The sequence below is a fragment of the Pipra filicauda genome, unplaced genomic scaffold, assembly GCF_003945595.2.
Source record: "Pipra filicauda isolate LSUMZ 115617 unplaced genomic scaffold, ASM394559v2 scaffold138_size1969278_pilon, whole genome shotgun sequence".
Taxonomy (NCBI): domain Eukaryota; kingdom Metazoa; phylum Chordata; class Aves; order Passeriformes; family Pipridae; genus Pipra; species Pipra filicauda.
Genome location: NW_024103862.1, coordinates 726,818 through 747,941, shown reverse-complemented (window position 1 = coordinate 747,941; position 21,124 = coordinate 726,818). Strand labels below are relative to the sequence as shown.

Sequence of the window (21,124 nt, the reverse complement as noted above, 5' to 3'; positions counted from 1 at the left end):
GCATGATTTTAAATACAGGAGCTGGCTCTCCCCGACTCGACGTCTGTGATTTGGCATCCCTGGCTCAGGGGGATGACCGTTCTTTCCGGCTGCCTCGGTCCGCCTAGTCCTGCGGCTTCCCTGGAGCACGGGCGGGAGGAGCCCTCACCCCCAGAGCATCCCCGCTCCTCTCGGCCGGGGGAAGGAGGGGGGAGAGGGAGGTCTTTCGGCGATGAAAAATGAAAGGCCAGGACGTGTCATCTTTCTTTGTAAAGCGGAAAAAAATTTAACTCACTCGCACCTGCCCCTTTCCCGGGAGGGCCTGGGCAGCCCATCTGGCCTGCCTACACTGAACTGGCGAGTGAGGAAATGAGGGGTGAAGTCATTACAATAATTTTAAAAAAATAAAATCAGCCTAAGCTTTTTTTATTATTATTACGCTTTTTGCCATGTTTCACCGCTCAGGACGGGGACCATTCCTTTTCGGTGACGATGGCGCGCCGGGGAGAAGCAGAGCGGCCGGGCGCCTTGCATCACCCTGCGGGCTAGACCACGGCCGGACCCCGGGAACTGGGCGGCTGACCTCGATTGCTTCCTCGGCCCCAGGGCCCGGGAGAGAGAGAGGAGGCGAAGCGGGATGTACTGCGGCTGCATACGGCGGCGCCCGGTCTCCTGCGGCGGGCTGGGCTTCCCAGAGGTTTTCCCGTAGGTTGCCGGGGCATCTGGGGGCAAACTGGGCAGACGGCTCCGACCCCCCTCGGCACCGCAGCTCCCGCGTGCGGCCGCCTGGAAAACAGACAAAGCAAGAGCGTTAGAAAGGCAGGCGGGGAGGAGAGGAAAGGCAGGCGGGGAGGGAAGGGCGCCGGGAGCCCGCACGCCGCGCGGTTGCCAATGACAAAAGGAAGAGAGGGGGGAGTCAGAGCAGGGGAAGGGCGGGGAGGGAAGGGGAAGGGGAGGAAGGAAAGGGAAGGGAAGGGAAGAGAAGGGGGGGCACACGGACTGACGCGGATCTGGGGCCGGCCAGACCCGAGCCTGTGGGGCTGCTCGGTCCGCGGCCGAGGAGAGACAAGGCGGAACGCCCATCACCGCAGCGCCGGGGCGAGCGGGCATCTGAGTCTCTGCAGTGAGGTGGGAAGGGGCCAGCCGCGGGGAATCGCAGAGAGCAACCTCCTTGCCCGCCGCTGCAAAATCCCCGGAGAGCAAGCACAGGGGAAAGCTTAAAATGAAAAAAAAAAATAATTAAGGGTATGGAGGGGGGTGGGGAGCAGCATTTCCCCCTTCTTTCTCGGCTTGAAGAGCGTACGAGAGCAAAGAACTAAATCCATAGGGGGAAATCCAACCATTCAAATAAAAATACGAAAAATGAAACCACTCCGAATACTAAAAAAAAAATCATAATCAAAAAGAAAATGGTCAAACCTGCCGGGGGTTGACGGCTCCTCCGCCCAGTCGGAGCCGCGGAGAGCAGGAGAGAAGGAGAGTGCCGCTAGTTGCTTTCGGGGGATAGGAAGCGGTCCGGTCTCTCCCCCTCGCTTGCTGCTCCAGAATTAGGGATTAATGCCTCTCCAGCCAAACAAATAAGGCATCTGCCTTCAGTACAAGAGGATTACACGGGGTTGCTGACGTCACCAGCCAGGCAGATGTTGGCTCCCAAAGTCCTGATCATCTCCCGTGTCCTTGAAACCCGGCACAATCCCAGACCCGGGCGGCCCAGCCGGGTCCCTTCAAGGTCGAGGGGGACCTGCTCGGAGGGGACCCCGCCGAGCCACTCTCTCCCAAAACGTCCTCAGGCATCATCGTGAGAGAAAGGTGTGAAAAGCCGAGCCCGGCAGAAAGTTCATCCCTCCCCCTTCCCTCCGGGTCCTCTCCCCCAACTCCCCCGCCTTCCTCCCACCTCCCCAGCCTCAATGTCACATGAATTTGTACAGTCATAGCGAAGAAGAGGAGCCTGATCGCCGGCTCACCCAGAGGTCATCCTTCCCGCACGGCAGGCGACCCCCCTCACTGCGGCACCACCGCATCCCCCGGTCCCTCACCGCCCCAGTCTCCCGCCCGCAGCACCCCGGAGCCCGACAAGGGGCCGGGAGCACGACGGAGTCGGGCCAGGCCGCGCCGTGCCCCACGGGCTTTGTTTCCGCTGTGCCCGTCCCGGCGAGGCAGCGGCGGGCAGCGGGCGAGAGCGGATCGCTGTCCGTGCGGAGACAGCTCGCTCCTCCGGCCCCGGAGCTACGCGGTGTCTCTGCGGCAGGCAGGCCCCATCGAGCGGGCAGCGAGCCGAGTCGAGCCGAGCCGGGCCGAACTAGGGCATGCAGGAAGCGCGGAGGTGGCTCAAGGCCTCCTCTCGCCTTGGGAAGCCGGTGGCAGGTGCAGAACTAGGGCTTTTCCTGGCTAAAGCACTTGGAAGTTGTATTTGTGCAATTCTTAGGTGGAGGTAGAGCAGCTTGTCCTTCCCGGAGCTCAGCCCTGAGTTTGCTGGAGCCGTGGGGCGGGTTGAAAGTGTCGCAAAGTGCATCTGAAAAGGGAATCCAATTAGAAGAGAGATCAAAATAAAAAAAGAAATTTGCCTGAGAATCATGTCTGTTGCCTTTGCTGTGGCACAAAGTCCATGACTCATCATTGTTAGTCCCTTTGCATCGAACAATGGTTTCAATCATTTCGGTTCTGCAGAAAGGTAAACTAGATGATGTGACATAACGGAGCAGGATGAAGAAGATGGGATTGCCAGTATCTAGGCTCCTGTTGGGTTGATGTTGTTGTTGTTCAAAGGAGCTGTTTTATAGATCTGTTCCATATTATCCTTGTCTGTCAAAGTGGCATTTAATTTTTCCAATTGTGGAACTTGGTCACTGATAAAATCAATTTAATTTACACCACTGTCATTCAGCCGATCCGAGCAGTAGATTTATTTTTGGCTCGGAGTTGAAGGGAAAAAAGCAATCGTATGTAGAATGAAGAGATCCTTTTACTTCTTTTGCGGGCAGTAAGAAGAGAAATCCCTGTCATGGCATTTTAACAGACCTTGCTCTCCTGCAGGAGAATTATAAATGTAATTTCTCAAATCTTTTGCTTAGAAACTTGAGCAGCAACACGAAAGGGATAGCAAGAAAAACAGATCAACCCGACCTTCGGCGTTCCGTGGGGGCAGGTAGCCCCGTTCACCTCCTTTTCCCGGGGTGACACCGACTGCTCCCGGTCCCTGTCCATGGTCCTGACCCTCCGGCGGCAGCGGGCGCTGCTCCCGCGACCGTGCGGGCGGCCCTGCGCGCCCCTCCGCACCATCGCGGCCCGCGCCACCGCAGGGCCGGGGAGTCTGCGGCCCCTCTGGGGCACTTCCACCAACATCTTCACTTTGTTGTGATCACTGATAATGCTATTTTTTTTTTTTTAAATTCAGAACCTTAGAAGAAGGTGGTGGTGATGGTGGTGGTGGTGAGGATTTACCTTTCTTGGGTTTTATTCGATAGCTCTCCTGTTTCAAAGAGCTTTTAATCACTGACGCCTGGGCAAGCCCACATTTTATGGGAAGTGGTTGATATCGGACAAGGGTGTTTAAACCTCGGACTCTCATTTGTTTCCTTAAATGGATTAACATGGAAATTCAAAAGTGGTTTTTGGTAACTGGTACCTACCTATGGGCTGAAAAGAACCGACAACATTGCGAACTATATTTTTCATTGCACCTTGCAACTAGAATACCTTGCACATACTGGTTAAATATGCTCTAAAATCTCAGTTTACATATATATGGCCTCTTTCCGAATCTAAAAGAAAGGTCTTACTACGTGGCTACATGCACGCGCACACAGATACGCTCTCTGTCTCGTGCACATACATGTATGTATACATAAAGTTTAAATAACTTAGTGGAAAAGCCAGACCGTCGTTCACGAATCTTTTCTCAGATCACAACACACACACAATTGGCCAACGCTGCTCCTTAGCATTTAAAAGGAAGGACAGGTCTCGTAATGTTATTTCTTCAGTCCCCACTTCTCTCATAACCTGCTCTCCTGAGTTGAATAACGCGGGCAAAGAGCAGCTGAAATAGCCCCTCCGCTGCAAAAGGGTCTGAATGCAGCAGCTTTAGAAATTGTGCACTAGCCCTGCAAGGAGAAATGTGTGGGATCTCTCGAATGTGAGGTGCTACCCGCTGCGGAAAAGGCAGAGCTGAAGCCATTCACACTTCGTAGGCTGGGAGATTTCTTTCAAAAGAGCCCTGAAGTGTTTAAGATTTGGGGGAAAACCCTTGTACCGGAAGAAAATGGCCTAAGCACAATAGGACTCGCCATTTTCTCCTTCCAAAGCACAAAGCAGCTCCGCGGCTTCAGCACCACACAAAGAAAGTCCGGACCCTCTCAATTCTCTTACATTTTCCCCCACGATTTCAAAAGCCTTCCCCTCCAACCGATCCGCTTTCCCAGGAGCGCTCTCAGAGAAATAAAGAAAGAAAGGAGGAAAGGGAGGGGGAGAAAAGCAACTAGGCTAGGCGAGAGGGAGACAGTTCTGGTCTTAGTTTATTTAAAGCAAATCCTTCCAGGGAAAAGTACTCCTATCACACGTACACTTGAGGAGCGTGTGTGTGTGTGTGGGGGGGGGTTTGGAATTCCAAAAAACCAAACATCTGGAAAGCTGTTTTGACCACCGCATTCCTTCAAGCTGGGCGGACGCACCATGCACTACACAGACCCGAGCAGATCGCGCTGCCTGCGGATGTTTATGTACACACACAGGCGTGCAAATTCCCGTGCCAAAAAAAAAAAAAAAAAGCTCATTTTCATTCCAGTTAAGCCCACAAACTGATGCCGAAAACAGTCCTCTGTCCCCACCACTGCCAACATCGGACAATCCTCCGCACCCGCGGAGCCCCGCACCCCCGGCTGCTGCCCTGCCGCCGCGCCGCTCTCCGCTCAGCCGTCCGCCCCTCTCCCGCTTTTATTATCTTATCTCAGTAAGTCGGCAGAAGACTGATAGACCGATAAAGAGGGGGTGATAGATTAAAAAAAAAAAAAAAGAGGAAGAACAACAAAGAATCAAAACAAACCGGAGCAACACCAACCTAAACATCAGCCTGTCACTATCGCTCTGAAATACAGCAAGAGACCTCGTACTTACAGCCAGCGCTAAAGTGAGTAATCCTCATCCCAGCGTGGTTGGGTTTGTTTGGGTTTTTTCCTCCTTTTTTTTTTTTTTTTTTTGTCTAGTTGTTTTTAAGTACTTGTTCGTTCCCATTGTCCATCGCTCGGAGTGGATTCAAGCAAAACCAGCCGGTTAGCAAGAATAAAAATAGAAGTGATTTCATTGTGTAAATGCAGCAAAGAGACAAGATGCTGTGTTTCTCCTAATACTTTCTGCTTAGGAACCGTCAGCTCTCAGCTCAGAAAAGCAGGACTCCGTGTGAGTCTCCCCCTCCTCTCTCCTCTCTCTCTCTCACACACACACATACACAAACACGAACATGCACACACACACACACACACACACATACACACTTACTTTTCCTCTTCTTCTTGCCTTTCTTTTTTTTTTTTTCCAAAAGAGGGCAGGTCGTTCCCTGAATCCCAATGAGTTAAGTCAGTCACTTTCCTTCACATGCATCACAGCCTCCTTAGAGCTGCAGGCACAAAAGAGCATTTAGTTGCCTCCAATTTGTGTAGAAGGCCTGGCCTTATTTTTTTTTTAAGTATATTTAAATCATGTATTTCACTCAGTATAAAAATACCACATCCTCAACTTTGACGACTGAACTACTAATTGTAACCTTTTAAATAAATTCTTGAACTTGTATGCATACTTAGCTGGTCTGCAGGGGTTTCCCAAGAAATTGATGCACAGTATTTCTCATCTGTGCAGACCTGCACCCTGCTTTCTCCAAAGGTCAGAGCTATACAATCCACAATTACTTTCTGATGAAGTCTTATATCAACAAAATCTCCTTGAAAGGATTACAGGCCTTTAAAAATAAAGCTTTAATCTTAAATATACATGGTAGCATATTCCATTTCAATCAAATATGAGGGATTGTTTCAAAAAGTAACTGCACACACATACACGTCTTTTAATGTGGGCTGATTTTTTCCAGGTGGACAGAGAAATGCATAAGCAAGGTTGAATTTACTCCACATTTCACAGACTATTTTATGTCAGTTCTTTGTTCTGGCAAATGTGGGAACATCCATCCATGTGTATGTGTGTGTATATGTGTATATATATATATACACACACACACACGTATATATATATATATATATATATATTCATGTATGGCAGAGTGTGGCTAGCCTGGCCATGTCAGAGAGCCGCAAGGTTGGCAGAAGTCTGTCATGAGGCAAATGAAGTGCCAAAGTGACCCAGCGGTGGCCCTCCAGCTGCGGAACCACAGTGAGAAGAAAGACCGGTCCGTGCCGGGGGCTGATGGGCACTGCCCGGCCCAGGGCCACCCACCATCTCCTTGTTCCATGGCCTGGGGCCCTGGGGGACCCCTGGGCACTGCGGGGTGGCCAGGGCAACCCCAACATCTTGGTCACCTCAGGAGTTCTTGGCACTTTCTTTGCATGCTTGTCATCTCCTAATTCCAGCTGCACTTGCTCAAATGGGTGGTAATCCGACTCTAGAGGAGATTAAGGAACCAGAGATAGCTGCATTTGGGATTACCAAAAGGAAATGAAGGAATCTAATCCACTCCCACCCCTTACGTTGCTGGGTTTCAATAAGACCTTATACCACCTTTTAGGATTTTAAACAAATGAATTCACTTGGAGAAGGGGACAGAAAGAGACCAAGTGATGGAGAGCGTGTTTACCCATTAAATGAACTCTGTAGCAGAGGATAAGGTGAATTGCAAAAGCAGCCACAGTTGATCTGCTTTCTTCTGCATCTGTGTACAGGCCCAAGGTTTGCAGCTTCCTCAGTGCTCTCCTCAGGACCAGGACAGGTTTTGGAACGCTACACTGGAGCCCCATGTATAAACCGCAAACAGCCTAGTACTGATTAGGACACTCCCGCCCACCTCCTCCCTCTGTCAAATCACACACCTCAAAAGCCAAACCCCCCCAGTATAATGTGAAGCTGTAAGTATGCTGTTTCCAGTCAATAAGAATTATCAGTAAACCCGAGAACGTCCTTACCTTCAGAGGGTTTTTTTTCTGCTGTATTCTGATTGCATGAAGTCAATAAGAAAATAATTAGCACTTACTACAGTGATGAAAATAAAGTCCTCTTGGTTTTTCCTAGTTTTGCTGTCAACCAAGGAAACAGCATATGCTTTTGCTTCCAAATATACAAGAAGTCCAGAGGAAGAGGACTGAACTAAACTAGTACTGAGACCGGGTCCTCCTTCTTTGGAAAGATCATAGTAAGAGTGTCACAGAAATAAAAACCAAACCAAAAATAAAACAAACAAACAAATAAACAATCAAAGAAACAAAAACTCCAACACCCCCCCCCCAATCCCACAACTAACAGAAAAACTGTGAAATTTATGGGTGTTTCCTTTTTGTAATTTCACATATGACCTTCCCTTTTCCCAGACAATTTTTATATTCGAAGTGCTAGACTGCCTACAACAAGCCTCTCAAAATAGTATTTAACATGAATACGTTTAATTGTACTGAGCTTCTTCGTATACTGATTATCCTTGGTGCATCGTCGGGTAGTCTAAAATACTCTTCAATTGTAAGAAAAGAGCCTTAATATGAAGGAAAAAATGGCTAGTCATCCCTGAGTAAGATTTTGTTTTGTAGAGTGCTTGTCATGATCCTTTGCAAGTCTGGAAGCAACGTGAATCAAAAGCCTCGAAAGAAGACCTACGTCGACAGAGGTTCCATATATAGCAGGCGCTAATTATTAAAGCTCATTCTCTGATTTAGGACTCTATTTTCCTTAGCAAGCCCATCATCCTGACACAACGCAGCTCAGGATGTTTGTTCAAAGCTTATGAAAATGTAACCCTACTCATTGCTAGAAGTTGTTGCTAATTAGTTGATAATAAACTTCTCCGTCCAGGACACAAAAGTCTTTCAGAAGTGCAAGGTGTTCTTTGTGATTCCCTCACAAGGGGAATTAGCATATCAATTCGGCAGTGGAACAATACGGTAAGGCGCTTGCCTTCCCCCCCCCCTCTTCTCCTCCCCCCACTCCCTTCTTCCTAGCACTGATGTGGTGGGCATGAAAGTGAAAGGCCGGGGTCCCCTGCTCCGCACCGCCCCGGCCGGGGGCTCGGCAGGCCCCGGGGCTGAGCCCGGCGCGCTCAGCGCACTTGTAGCCACGTCCCGCTTTGGGCATCAGCCGCTGGGTGTGCGGGGCTGGCGGACCACCGGCAGCCCACCCCTCCGCACCGCTGGCTTTACGACCCCTCCTCCGTGGCACTGACAAATGGGTTTGCGAGCCCCCGCCCTGCCTCCCCCTCCCCTCGCCACCGATGAAAGGGTTTCAGCCTGAGAGCTTTTTGCACATGGATGTTTTACAACGCCTCCCGCCCCCGCCAAGGTAATTCTGCTACCCAATATCCTTAATAAAGACTGTTGTTCCCCCTTCACTTGTTAAAGGTTTCTCTGACAGACTGGTCTTTTATTCCTCACCTCCAAAGGGTGGATTTCTAGACCTCCCTACGCAGGTGTAAACGCTGAGAAAAACCAATGGTCCCGATAAAAATGTTCAGTCAGTTATAAATTCAAATAACTGAGGGGGAAGAAATCTCATTCTTAGCAATTTAACAGGAATTTGTCCTATTGATTGCAACCTCCTCCTGGTCTTGGTTGGTTGTGTGTGCTCTTGATTTTTTGGTTTGTTTGTTTGGTGTTTTTTGTTTGTTTGTTTGTTTGTAGGGTTTTTTTTTAATGCCTAGTAAATTCACAAGAAGACACAAAACCTGCAAATGCAAGGTACAACCAAACACCCAAACCTACTAGCCACTTGGTGACATGTGTAAGTGGATTCCATAGAGGAATGAAAATCTGTTTATAACAGGCCAGAGAAAGCAATTAGACAAAATTCTGAGATCCTGAGGCCTTTGATCCATCTAACTGTTCTTCTACCCAAAGGCTTGACAGCTGCAAGAGTTTTTATCCACATGGTTAGAGTACAAATAAATGCCTAGATTGGAATGAGAAATGTGGTTTGGACCCTACAGGTAAATCAGAGCAAGTCTATGGAATGGCATTTGCCCTCCTTGGTGGCTGTGGATAAACTCTTTGTTTGGAGTGTGGGGAAAAGGCCAGCCTTTGAGGACATAAAAGCTAGGCTTTCCTAATCAGGGCAGAAATAAACCAAGAGGGTTCAATTTTCTGCTTTCAATTTTTTTTTTTTTTTTGAAAGAAGGACCACTGTCCAGTTGTCTCTCACTCAAAAAAGAGTATACTTGAATACAGTTATTTTTACGCATTACAGTGATATGTTGTGTGCATTAAAACATTGAGATATGCTAAGGAATAGAAGAAAATAAACCTCACTTTTCCCCTTAAATCGCTAGGGAAGAAGTATACGTCAGGAAAAATATGTTGTGTAATTAAAAAGAAAAAAAATATTTATTAAGAGAAAATGTTTGTTTTCTTAGGTTTGTAGAGAAAGTCTTGAGTAATGAGAATAAAAGCCCAAATCCTAAGAGTTTTCATGAAATTCAGTGTAGGGAAAAAAAACCTGTTAAGGATGGTTGTTTCCCCGAATGCAAAACATCAGGGAAGAATCTGAAGAGAGCTTTACTTTCTGTGTAAAATCTCCATTGTTGCTTGGCAAACAATGGGAGCTCTGGGCGACTGGAAGGCTGTGAGAATGAATAGGGAATCCACAGGATGTGTGCGGGTCAGTGCTTGGGGTCTCTGTCCTAAAGCCCCTTTCTCAGCTTGCCACAATAAAGTAGCACAAGGTTTAGTCTTTCCTGGGTCACTGGCCATCTTCTATTATTCAACACTTCACAACAAAAAACACTTATTAATCAGCGCTGACCAGAGGCCCCTTTTGAAACAAGAGAAAGGGAGAAAGAGAGGGGGGAGAGACAGAGAAAAGAAGATTGAGAAACCCTGAACAGACCCTCCCAATACAAGAGCAACCATAGGCACTTTCTCAACTGGCCAAAGAGATTTTTTTTTTCTTTTTGCCACAACAAAGTTTCCAATCAGGTCAGAGAGGACTGGACTTTCCCCCCTACCCCCAACCCTGTTTTCCCTCTCACTCTCTTTCCTTCTTGCTCTGAAGATGATGGAGACTTTGTTTTGCAAGTAAGGATAGCTTTAGGTCAAATTGCCAGGGTCTGATTTTAGAGGTGTATCCTTGCTATATTGGAAGATAAGGCTGTTTCTCATCTGGGCCTCAACTCTGGAGATGGCATAGGAGAGAAGAGGTTTGCTTGTGGGGTGCTGCTCTTGGGCTTTAAGAGCTGATGGATGAGGTGTCAGGGCAGAAGTTGTGTGAGGACTTGGATCAAAATGGTATGAGAGAGAGTCAAATGTGCCATTTATTGACTCTGCTGAGTGTAATTGTGGGCTTGTTGTTGATCTTGATTTTCTGGCACTACGTATTGCACAGGGCTAAACGATGCACTTTGGAGGAAAAAGGAACTAATGGATATAAGAGAAAACCTTTGTATTCCTCCGTGCAAAAAAGGATTCAAAGGCAGCAGCGAAAAGGGATCTTAAAGGACCTAATAAGTGATAATTTAATTCGGAGGGGGAGGTGTTTGTTTGGTTTTTTCTTCTTCTTTGTTGCCTTCTGATAAAATTTTGAGTTGTTTAAATATTCTTAAATAAGCTGGTGTGTCTATGTAAAGAAATATGCATAGATTGTCATACAGCCCACGTTATGATGTTCATGTCTCTTACCCCCATGAAAATTATATAAAAAACTTTGTACAGAGAAGTTTCTTTGTTGACTCGAATTATTTTTTGAGTGGAGAACACAACTGAAAAATTGTAGTTCAGACTTTGTTAACAGAACAAGAAAAGATGTACCTAAGAGAACAAAGATATTTGTACTATTTTTTTTTTATTTAGCAAATGTATAGAGACAGTAAATATTGAATCCCCTGTGGATTACCTGAGAAAATGAAATTGTTCTTTCAAGAAAAAAAGTAGTCCACAAAAAAGGTAAAAAACTTTTTTTTTCCCTGACTAAATCATGTGTGTGTGTTGTGTCACGTTGCGGGGGGTGGACTTTTTTTGTTCTGAAGTCGATGTGCACATTTTAGCTAAGGTATATAATTAAATATTATGAACATAAGGAAAAGCTGTTCCTTAAGCCGTCTGAATATCATACTTTGTGTCATGCAAGCTGCGACTAGTGTACCAAAGAACTGCTCACTAAAGGGTTTTGTTAGTGGAAACTGGAATAAAGTGTTATTTGGAGGGCAGCCTCAGTGGTGCTTTACCATAATTGGCATTGCAAACATCAGGCTGCAGTTCACATTTTGTTTGCAGTAAATGTATTTTACTTGAGTGTTTATAGTAGAGTATTCTCTCTTTTCCCCTCAAATATTGTGTTACTCAGGTTTTGCAGAGCTTGACGTTCCAGCAATGGAGTAATCAAGTGTTACCTAAATTATTTAAAGCCTGGGATTAAAGGCCTTAGCTCTGAGTGCTGACAAGCTTTCAAATGTAGCCTGAGAAAAGTTTTGTATCCTATCCTGTGTGTGTACACTTTGAAAATAATTTGGAAAAGTACGGTGAATTTTTCTCGAAATGTATGCACAGAAAGAATGAATAATTCTTTTACAAGTTGCTCTCCAAAGGAATGAGTGACTATTAAAAATACAGCAGCAGTATATACACAATAATATTGTGGCACCTGTAGTGTTATTTTTAACAGATCTGTTTCTTTCACCAGAGCTTGTTTAAAGGAGCTCTTTTATTTTAGAACTTTGGTTGGGTCTGCAACAGAGAGATTGCATTAATTCAGCATATATGACCATTTCAAACATTAAATTCCTGTATGTTTGGAGGCCTTCCCCTGCATTTCTTAGTTTTCAGGATGCTCAGTGGCTTCATGCTTCTGTGTACTGAAAACTAATGATGTTAATGTATGATTACTTTAAAATGTTGTGTAAAATATATATATAAATGCATTTTTAACTAGCTACATTTTATTTACACCTGTATGTGGTTTTGGTGAGCTAGGTCTATATTTATTTATTTGTGTTCTTCTTTATCATAACTTTGTTTAGTGAATAGATAGGTTGTTGGTGTTAAACAGTTGTAGACAACTCATTCCTTCTACTAGATAATGTATCATTTCTGCTATACTGTAATGTAAAAACAGATTCATAGGTCTGCTATATTCTGAACTTTCATTGCATCACTGTGATATACTTTGGATAATATTCTGTAAAAGGAATATCATTCACAGAAGCGAGGATTTTTCTAGATTGTCAAAAAAAAAAAAAAGCAAAGACAGTTACATTTTTGTAAAAGTTTCATCATTATCAGGTTGTTCTGTGCCATCAGAAGACATGTATTAGAAATGTTACTATATAATGTCAGCTCCTCTTTCCATTCTTACTAATGGCTGATTGCGTGAATAAGTCCCATTTAAATCAGTGGGACTATTCAAAGGCTGAGATCCTACTCTACATGACAAAGGGAATGACAAAATTTGGCCCACAGAATTGAATGGGACTATTGGAAGAATGAGATGGCGCTTGGAATGAGGAAGGATACTCAAATCTGTCTTTAGTATAAAGCACCATCTTTACACAGTGCTTTAAAAACACTGACATGTCTGCATATATGAGTTTGTAGCTACAGCCAAGAGAGGCAAACACAAGCCACTGGGGATAAGTAAGGCATGTGAGTCTGGCAAGGATGGAAAGTGCAGAGTATTGAATTGTAGGTAGAAGTGAGGCTTAAGGTGATGAAGATCAGAAGGAGAGGACACAAGTACTTTGTCCATGGAACATATGCACCAGGCTGAAGGGCCAATATAGAGCTGGAGAAGGTTTTAAGAGATAAAAGAAGCTTGAGAGAGCTACTGTAAAGTACTTGGAAAACAGAAGATGATCTATGTGTTTATACAACATTTGTGGTTTTAAAATAGTTTCATATTTCCTTACATTTATATTTTAGGGTAGAAAGATTTTTAAAATATTGCCTCATCTCTACAGTACATCCTGGGTTAGAAATTACTTACTTTACAGTAACTATTCCAGGTACCTAAGAGAATTCAGATGCTTTTGTCATAAATTATCTTTGATCCAGTGAAGACTGCTTTACTCATATGAGAGTTGTATCCACTCTACTAGCTAAGGGCTTTCCAGCCAACTTAGTTCTGGGTAGGCTCTGTTACATTTTGAGATATATAGATCAAGGTTTTATAAAATGAAGTCCTGAAAATCTGACAAGGAAAAGGCAAATTTTAGTCTGGTACAGATATACAAATCTGTCTGACAGACCTTTGAATGGCTACATCTTTTACATTTGTTTTCACGTTTCACTACAGACTGATGAAGGAAAGATCTTGCATACACACATGTTGGGTCTTCAATCTGCAAATTAGATGTGTGTAAACATCTGTGTGTTTATTTTAGTAAGTCTTCTCCTTGATATTGAATACCAGGGTTATTTTCATTCATTAGAAAGTGTGCTATATTTAAATATAGGGAAAAAGAATATATGATTTACCTCCTAAGATACTCATTTATTTATCCACCCCAAAAATTGTAGTGTTACTATGGCTGATGGTGTTTTTGGCAAAGACAGATACAGAATAATCAGTTAAAACTGCATCAGATGTATATCATGCTTTCTTGGGTGTAAATGCACTTTTAATTAACTGAGAACACAGAATATTTGGAGCTGTGTGGGATACAACAAAACCTGATGCGCACACCTCAATACACCTTCGCTCTTACTCACTTCCAGTTCTATACAGCAACATTGTACCTTTGTGGAGATTTTCTCCCATGTTTTAATAAAGGCATTTATTTCGAAGGCCTGTGACATGCAGTTCCATTTAAGAGCAGGCTGATGACAGCATACCTGCTGGAAGGTCTCAGATCCTTGTAAACCAGGAGTTTGGGACCCACGATCTCAGCTGCTGATGAGCTGAAGGCCTGCTGGGTGCAGTGGCAGGGAGTAAAGGACTGAAGCTGTTGGTTGGTTTGAAAGCTGTTTTTATAGATTTTTTTTTTTTCTTTTTTAAGGTGGAATCTGACTGGTGAAGTGCTCACCAAAAATAAGTATGATGTATCTAAAGAATTCAAAACTAATGAGTCATTCTTTCCAAAGCTTTGATTATTTTTTTAATAATACATTTAGGGTTTGTTTGCCTGCTTTTGAGCCTGAGGCCCTCATACTTTCAGACTTTTCATCTGCAAAGGCTGGAAATGTACTTTAAAAACAAGATTTGAGCTTCCCTTGCAGATATCTTGATTGCAGCAGCTGGGGCTTTATGAAACACTGGCTTGTGGAAGTGGGAGAGCTGGCAGCATTAAGAAGCTAAGGAAAGGGCCTGAAGTTATTGTGAAGTCTTATAGCTCAGAGAGATCAAATAACTATTCAAAAGGCTTTAAAAAGCCTGTGTCGTTCTGTGTGTGTGTGTGTGTGTGTGTGGGTGGTTTGTGTAGGGGGGCGAGTTTGTTCGCAGATTCTCAGTAAAGGACTGTGGAAATGTGGTGAGAGGATACCGGTGAGAATAAAGTTTGTTGCTGATGTGTTGGGGATGAGGCTGCGTATCGATGGATGAGCATCACAGAGGTGTGCAGGGATGGAGGCAGTAACTCCTTGCAGAGGCAGGTGCAGGGGTTTGGGAGGGAAGCTGCTGCTTGTGCACCTGATGACTAGTTGCTTAATCACATAAAAGTTGATAATCTAGGCAGCAAAAATTCAACTTGCTGCAGACAAGAACTTCTTCAGCTTGGCTGCCAAAGCTTGAACTCCATGCAAGTTTGAAATTGCTTAAGTATGTCTTTCATGGCAAAAATGTTTGGTTTTTTTTTTTTTTTAATGATAGATGTCACAGTTTCAGTAAAATGTACCAGTAGATGGCGTGCAAAAATATGCAGCACCGCTCATAGGTTTTATTGGACAGATGCAAATTCTGGACAGATTGCAGCTGACTTTGGGTACAAAGACACGTAAGAAGTGAGTTTAATGAGGAGGCTCCTGGTAAGCAGGGAGGATGTCCATGCAAGAGGAAAAAAAAAAGTGAGATTAATTCAATCTATTCTTCACGTGTTTTCAGAAACAGCTTTTCAACTGCTGCTGCTTGTTTTTCGACCAAGTCAAAGCATACATACTTCCACCAATGGTCATTTTTTCCCTTGGCTTCCCACTACAGTCTCCTTGTCTGCAATGCTGCCCAAAATACATGGTTAGGGTTTATCTTGGGGAGGAAAACACAGAGAGAGAAGCTTGTTTCTTTGCATTTTATTCAAATTTTACAAATATCAATGCTTTGGAAAGTTATGGTTTCATGGAATAGGGGCTGTTTGGCTTTCTTAATTTTAGTCAGTGGTATTTTTATTGCATATTGATCTGTTTAATCTTGTTTGATCTTCCTGCAGAACTGAAAATAGTCCCTCTGAAATAGTTTCTTGGTTTGTTTTTTTTTTAATGTGTTAAGAAAATCAAGATGGTAGGCTTTGATAGCTGCCAGTTGATACTGCCCACCTGAAGAGGTAAATGCAGCACTTTGTGAATTTACTGCCAGTATCTCTTATTCCAATATAAAAAGGTTTGGAAACTGTTTCTAATTATAGGTGATCATGGTTGTGGTTGTCCTTACATATATGAAAATAGGCATATTTGGTAACATTAGTGATGCTCTGCTGCCTCCTCTGTAGTTCTCCAACAATGCTTTTGAGGTTGGAGCTGTTCCTCACCTGCTCCACAGAAAAAAATTATATAGTGTTATGAAACAGAATATGATATGGGTGTCAGATGACCTACTAGAAAGACTGGACTTTGTTAGTGGTCTGATATAAGTTGAAAAACTTGGAGTCACTGATTAAATCCCCTACTAGCCAGCTTTGTTCAAGCATTTACAGTGACCAAACACTTTTGAAGATGCAGACTTCCAAAATCTCTGAGAAGCATAGTCCATTTCTACTCTTATCTATTTACCATGGTTCACTGAAATACCCTGAAGGCATATGAGAATTTGCACAGATGAGATTTCTGTTACAAAGTTGTGATATAAGTGCATCCATGCAAATGACTGAGAAAAGTCTGTTGGACAGAGGGCAGGAATATTCTGTGGTGCTTGTAGGCTTTCTAGCTTTAGCACAAACTGCTGTGCATGGAGGTTCAGAATAGAAAATATGAAAATCTAGATTGTTGCTAGGTTCTAAGCCAGAGTTTTTCAGAAGTGGAAAAAGGAGTCTGCATGCACTGGAATTTTTTTTGCTTCCAGGAAAGTTAGACAGACAGAGCTTTCTCCTTCTATAAAAGCTTTGCAGTTATAACAGATTTGTCAATTAACAGAGGCCTTCTTAAAAGTTTTGCTAATATTTTAAGCTCATTGCTTCTCTATGTCAATTCTGCTTGTTATTTGCACAACTATCTTTATAAGTGGAAGGATATAAAATGAAATATCTGTGATGACTTTTTTTCCTATTAGGTTTATATATTTTATGTCTTGTATTTCTACAGTGTGCTGTCTTAATTAAAGCTCATTTGCAGCAGTCTGCATAAGTTGTCTGTTTCTCGTGACAGTGCTACAATTTAACCCAAAACCAATAAAACCTTTTCATCATGCCATTCTTTCTTGATTTCTTGCTTTTATGTGTATGATGGCAATTTTTAGGTGAGATTACAGTTTGAAGATGTAGCATACACATAATTCACTTAATTAATTTATATTATGTTTCAGTACATTAAAATGGTCACATCTATTTTATTTTCTTGACAACTGAGTATTCTATGTCTGCTGGCAAAGTATGGTATCATCAAGTACACTATGATGAAATGGAAATGGAAGATGCTGAATTCTGTTCTGTTGTATATTTTCGTCCATTTAAAACAAAGCATGTAAGTATCCATACTAGATGAAAGGTTAAATGACAACATTTTAATTTTTTATTACTCACTTGCCCTTTTGGCAGTGGAATTTAGTAGGAGTTAATGATCTGAGGTTTCCAGTGTAAAACATCATTCTAGTTCTACTCTCTTAATCTGTAATTTTTATTGAGATTCTTTTTTTTTTAATAATTTAATATTTCTGAAAAGTAACTGCTTTTTCTGTCAAACCAGGAACTTTTTGTGGGACACAAAAGCTAGTTTTAGTGACTCAGATTATTTGAATCAAGATTTAATGTGGTGTGCTATTTTTCTGTTTTGGGGTTTTTTTGTTTGTGTGTGTTTGTTTTTTTTTCTGGAACATAGTTCTGTGGAATGATGAAATAGGAAAAAATAAATCATTTTTTAGTAATTAGTGCTTTGTACAACAAACATTGTATTGATTTTATGTTTAGTAAGGGTCAGTATTTATAGTATGAACTAAGAATTATTTTTTTGTGTTTCCATTGAGAGTGATGTATTGCATGTCCATTAATGGCTCTACTGGGTGCCTTGAGACACTTATTTGGGAACCACCAGATAATATGTTATGTATGAAGGAAGATAAACAGTGCTGTTAAAAAACATCTAGTTTGATGAAGTCTACCTAACTGAAATTTGAAATGAACTGCTTCTTAGTTATACCCAGTCTAACCAACATCCTCCAGATTTTATGGACCTTTCCTCCCCTCTCTTCCTTTTTAAAGGCAGCCAGTCAGCTCTTTGTGCCAAATAATACCTACCCAAAAGCTTTTTGAACTCCTAGTAAACTACTTTACATATATAAATAGCAGCAGATAAGGTTTCTGTAAGCAGGCCAGGGAACAATGTTCAGGACAGCAGTCTTAATTCCCAGAGAGCAATTCAGAGAAGCAGCCAAGCCAACAACAGCAGAAGGTGCAAAGTTAGAAAATTAATGCTCTGCTGTGATTTAAAATAGTTTGCAAGTATAATGATAACTGTTCCCTTGTCTTTGCAAGGATGTTTAGCTATATTTTGTCAGTCCCAGAGACTTACTCACCTCTAAAAATACTAGCTTCAGAGTTCATGTCTCTGTTCGTCTTTTGCTATCCTTTGGATTGATAAACCTGACTTTCGACAAGAGGATCAAAGTGAGCAGGTGGAATGGCATTTTTTAACAATTTCCGAGAATGATTGGGGTGAGTTTTAAGTTTTTCTTTCAGATTAGCCAGGTTCAAAACTAGTTTATTTTCAAAGGTCCAAATCACCACTGTTATATTTAAAAGCCACCACTACGAAATTCTCCACAAGTTCAAAAAATATGTGGGTTTTTGCTTGTATTCTTACTACAAGTTCCTAACATTCTTCCTACTGAAAAGCAGGGTCTCCATTCTTCAATGTCCCTCTCTGGGTTAAAAACCATCCTTGACTATATCCTGTATCAAATTCAATTTTTTTTCTCTGTTTTTGCCTTACTGCATGGTATATCACTCTCTGTCACATTTATTTTACCTATATAAATTTTTTCTTTCAAATTATCCTCTGTCCTCCCACATATTCTCTTCTACAATTTTCTAGAATATTATGAATACAAAGGTTAATTATCTAATAGTCAGATCCTGGTTTGACATAGATAAAGGAGTGTTCTCTCTGCTTTAGTCTAATGAAGAGTGAGGGAGAGAGGTTAGAAGACCTGGCTGGCAACAGAAGAATTTGGTTCAGAAGTTTCCTTCTGAGATTCTCTTTTTTTTTCCTCCCTTTGACCCATGTATGTAGTCTGATAAGGGGAAATCTTGGCAGAAAAATGGGTTGCGTGGTCTACCCTCTCTACAGTTTGAAGAAAGAAAACATACTACGAGCCATGATTTCCACAAACTTTAGCGTCCAGCTTACCATGGGGTGCCAGGGAAGGTCAGGTCATTGGGCAGGAACAGGACCCTCTGTCTGAGCTATCACAGAGGAGTGTGGTTATCCGAAGGGTTTAATCTTTGACCTCAACTGTGGTACGAGCTGTAGCTTTTCCTCAATCCTGAGACCTGATAGACACCATCAGGAGGGCTGACGGGGGCTTGATAAAGGGAAGCTCAAGTGCAGCTATGACAGCCTGTTGCTATGTTGGTGGTGCAACCTGTGCAAAGCCTGTGCAAACATCCTGTCAGCAGTGCTGGGCAGGGCAACCACCTCCCACGCTGGGTGAAGATTTAGGTGCTCTTACTAAAATGATTTGCATAGTAATCGTGTGCTGACTGTTGAAACCCGGAGAGCTGGCTCTCGCCTCAGCATTATTGTCTGCACTCCATTTACCCTAGTAGAGTGCATTTAGCTGGAATTAACATTGGCCAGTGTGATAGTTTTCACCCTAGGCCTTCCTGGAGACCAGTTTGTAACCAGGAAGGAACTAGGAAGGTGACCAAGGAAGTATTCCATGCTATTCCTTTCCGTAACACAACATATAAATAAGGCGTAGATAAGAGAGCTCGCTCTCTTCCTTTCCGGCGAGGTTCGAGAACGGTGGGTCCCTGTCTCGGTCTTGCTTATCTGGAACTGAGGCCTACAGTGACTGCTGTTGTCTGGCACACGTGAGGGGAGAGTGCTGGGCCGTGTTCAGCCATCCCGCTTCTCTCAAGGGAAGTGGCGAGATTTTCCTAGTTCTTTATTTTGCTGGTTTACTGGATTTTTAGGTGATACCTTAAGCACCTATTAGTTTTTTATTTTTCTAATTTTTGTAAGCCTTATAAGTAGTAGAAGTAGGTTTTAAAAGCAGCAGCCCTCATTCCCTCATTCCCCCTGTAGTACAAGTAGTTTACACATTCCTTAACCCTCTTACCCCATTCTATACTCCCCATATCAAATCTACCCCTGAATTCAGTGGCAATGTTTAGTCTCTTGTCAAGGCAAGGCCTATGCTGTTTAGAGAACACCCATATCTAGGCCTGAACAACAAAACAGAGTCAAAAACTAGGTGATTATGTACCCTTTGTGCTCTGAAGATGGTGAAGATGATGAAGACGTGGTCCCAAAAGCCTCCAGACCCAATTCTCAGGGGATGGGCCAGGAGGTGGACCAGAGCAAAGGCTACAGGGTGGACACACTTGGGATTGGACGGATGGTATTATAAAATGTAACATCTCAAGCACAGCCGGCGCGCATGTCTTGTAACATCTATTGCCTTGACAGAATTAAACCCTATCCTTATCTTACCCCTAATTAACTGCTCCTGAGTTTTTTTTCCTTTAGTACCAGCCGAGCAAGCATCATAGGTTGTGCATACCTGTTTTGCTTCTGTCCCTTTTCATCTTTTTTTTGTCCTTTTTTCCCTTCTCCCTTCCCCTTTTCCCTTTTAAGAAGCTTTTTGAGGTTTCTGGGGCTATAGGTATATAGTATTCTCACTGCATATGTCTGTTTTATATGTGAAATATATTTTTTTTGCTATAGCTTTGGCTGTTTGGTTTTTCTTTTTTTTCTTTCCTCTTTGGGAAAGAGGCTCTGTTGTTGAGTTTTGGAGACTTGGCAGGAAGCCAGTTCGAAACTTGCACAGCCAGCCTGATGTTTGCTCCTATGATGCACAAAGGGAAGGGATTGCAACCATTGTGTAAATGCTACACACGGTAGAGGTGTTAGATCTGGGTTAAGCAGCAGATTTGCCAGAATAAAGCTTTGCTTCTCTTTTAGGATGATATATTCTTTAATAAGTTTAATAAATAACATTACACACAAGCTTGAAAACCTTACTTCAAGTGATAATATTTACCTAGTTAGTCAAAGACAACTTATGTACTGTGTAAATGGACTGTGATCAAAAATACAGTCATACTGTTAGGAGTAATCATAATTAATGATCTACAGATAGACCATTACATTAATGATATAGACAAAGGAATTGAGTGCATCCTCACCAAGTCTACACTTGACACCAAACTGAGTGGTGCAGTTGACACATCTGAAGGACGGGATGCCAGAGGGACCTGGACAAGCCTGAGAAGTGGGTCTGTAGGAATCTTATGCAGTTCAACAAGATCAAGTGCAAGGTGCTGCACCTGGGTTTGGGCAACCCCCAGAATCTTTACAGGCTGGAGATTGAACAGATCGAGAGCAGCCCTGCTGAGGACTTGGGGTGGATGAGAAGCTGGACATGAGCTAGCAATGTGCACTTGCAATGTGCACAACCATATCCTGGGCTGCATTAAAAGAAGTGCATCTCTGTCCCT

General features: G+C 43.2%; 1 protein-coding gene across 3 annotated transcripts; it reads right to left on the bottom strand.

Annotated features, from left to right (window-relative positions):
- Positions 1–384: 384 nt before the first annotated feature.
- Positions 385–5,434, bottom strand: LOC114002267 (translation initiation factor IF-2-like). Of its 3 annotated transcripts, none has more exons than XR_005562440.1 (2): positions 1,399–1,800; positions 385–765 (listed from the first exon to the last, which is right to left on the bottom strand). XR_005562440.1 is itself a non-coding variant. In XM_027748170.2 (2 exons), exons 1-2 carry the CDS (start codon positions 5,117–5,119, stop codon positions 434–436), a joined length of 360 nt encoding a protein of 119 aa, XP_027603971.1. In that variant the 5' UTR covers positions 5,120–5,434; the 3' UTR covers positions 385–433. The 3 variants fall into 3 exon arrangements, 1 of the variants encoding a protein (XP_027603971.1); XM_027748170.2 differs by lacking the exon at positions 1,399–1,800 and adding an exon at positions 5,092–5,434; XR_005562441.1 differs by lacking the exons at positions 385–765; positions 1,399–1,800 and adding exons at positions 1,882–2,491; positions 5,092–5,434.
- Positions 5,435–21,124: the final 15,690 nt, after the last annotated feature.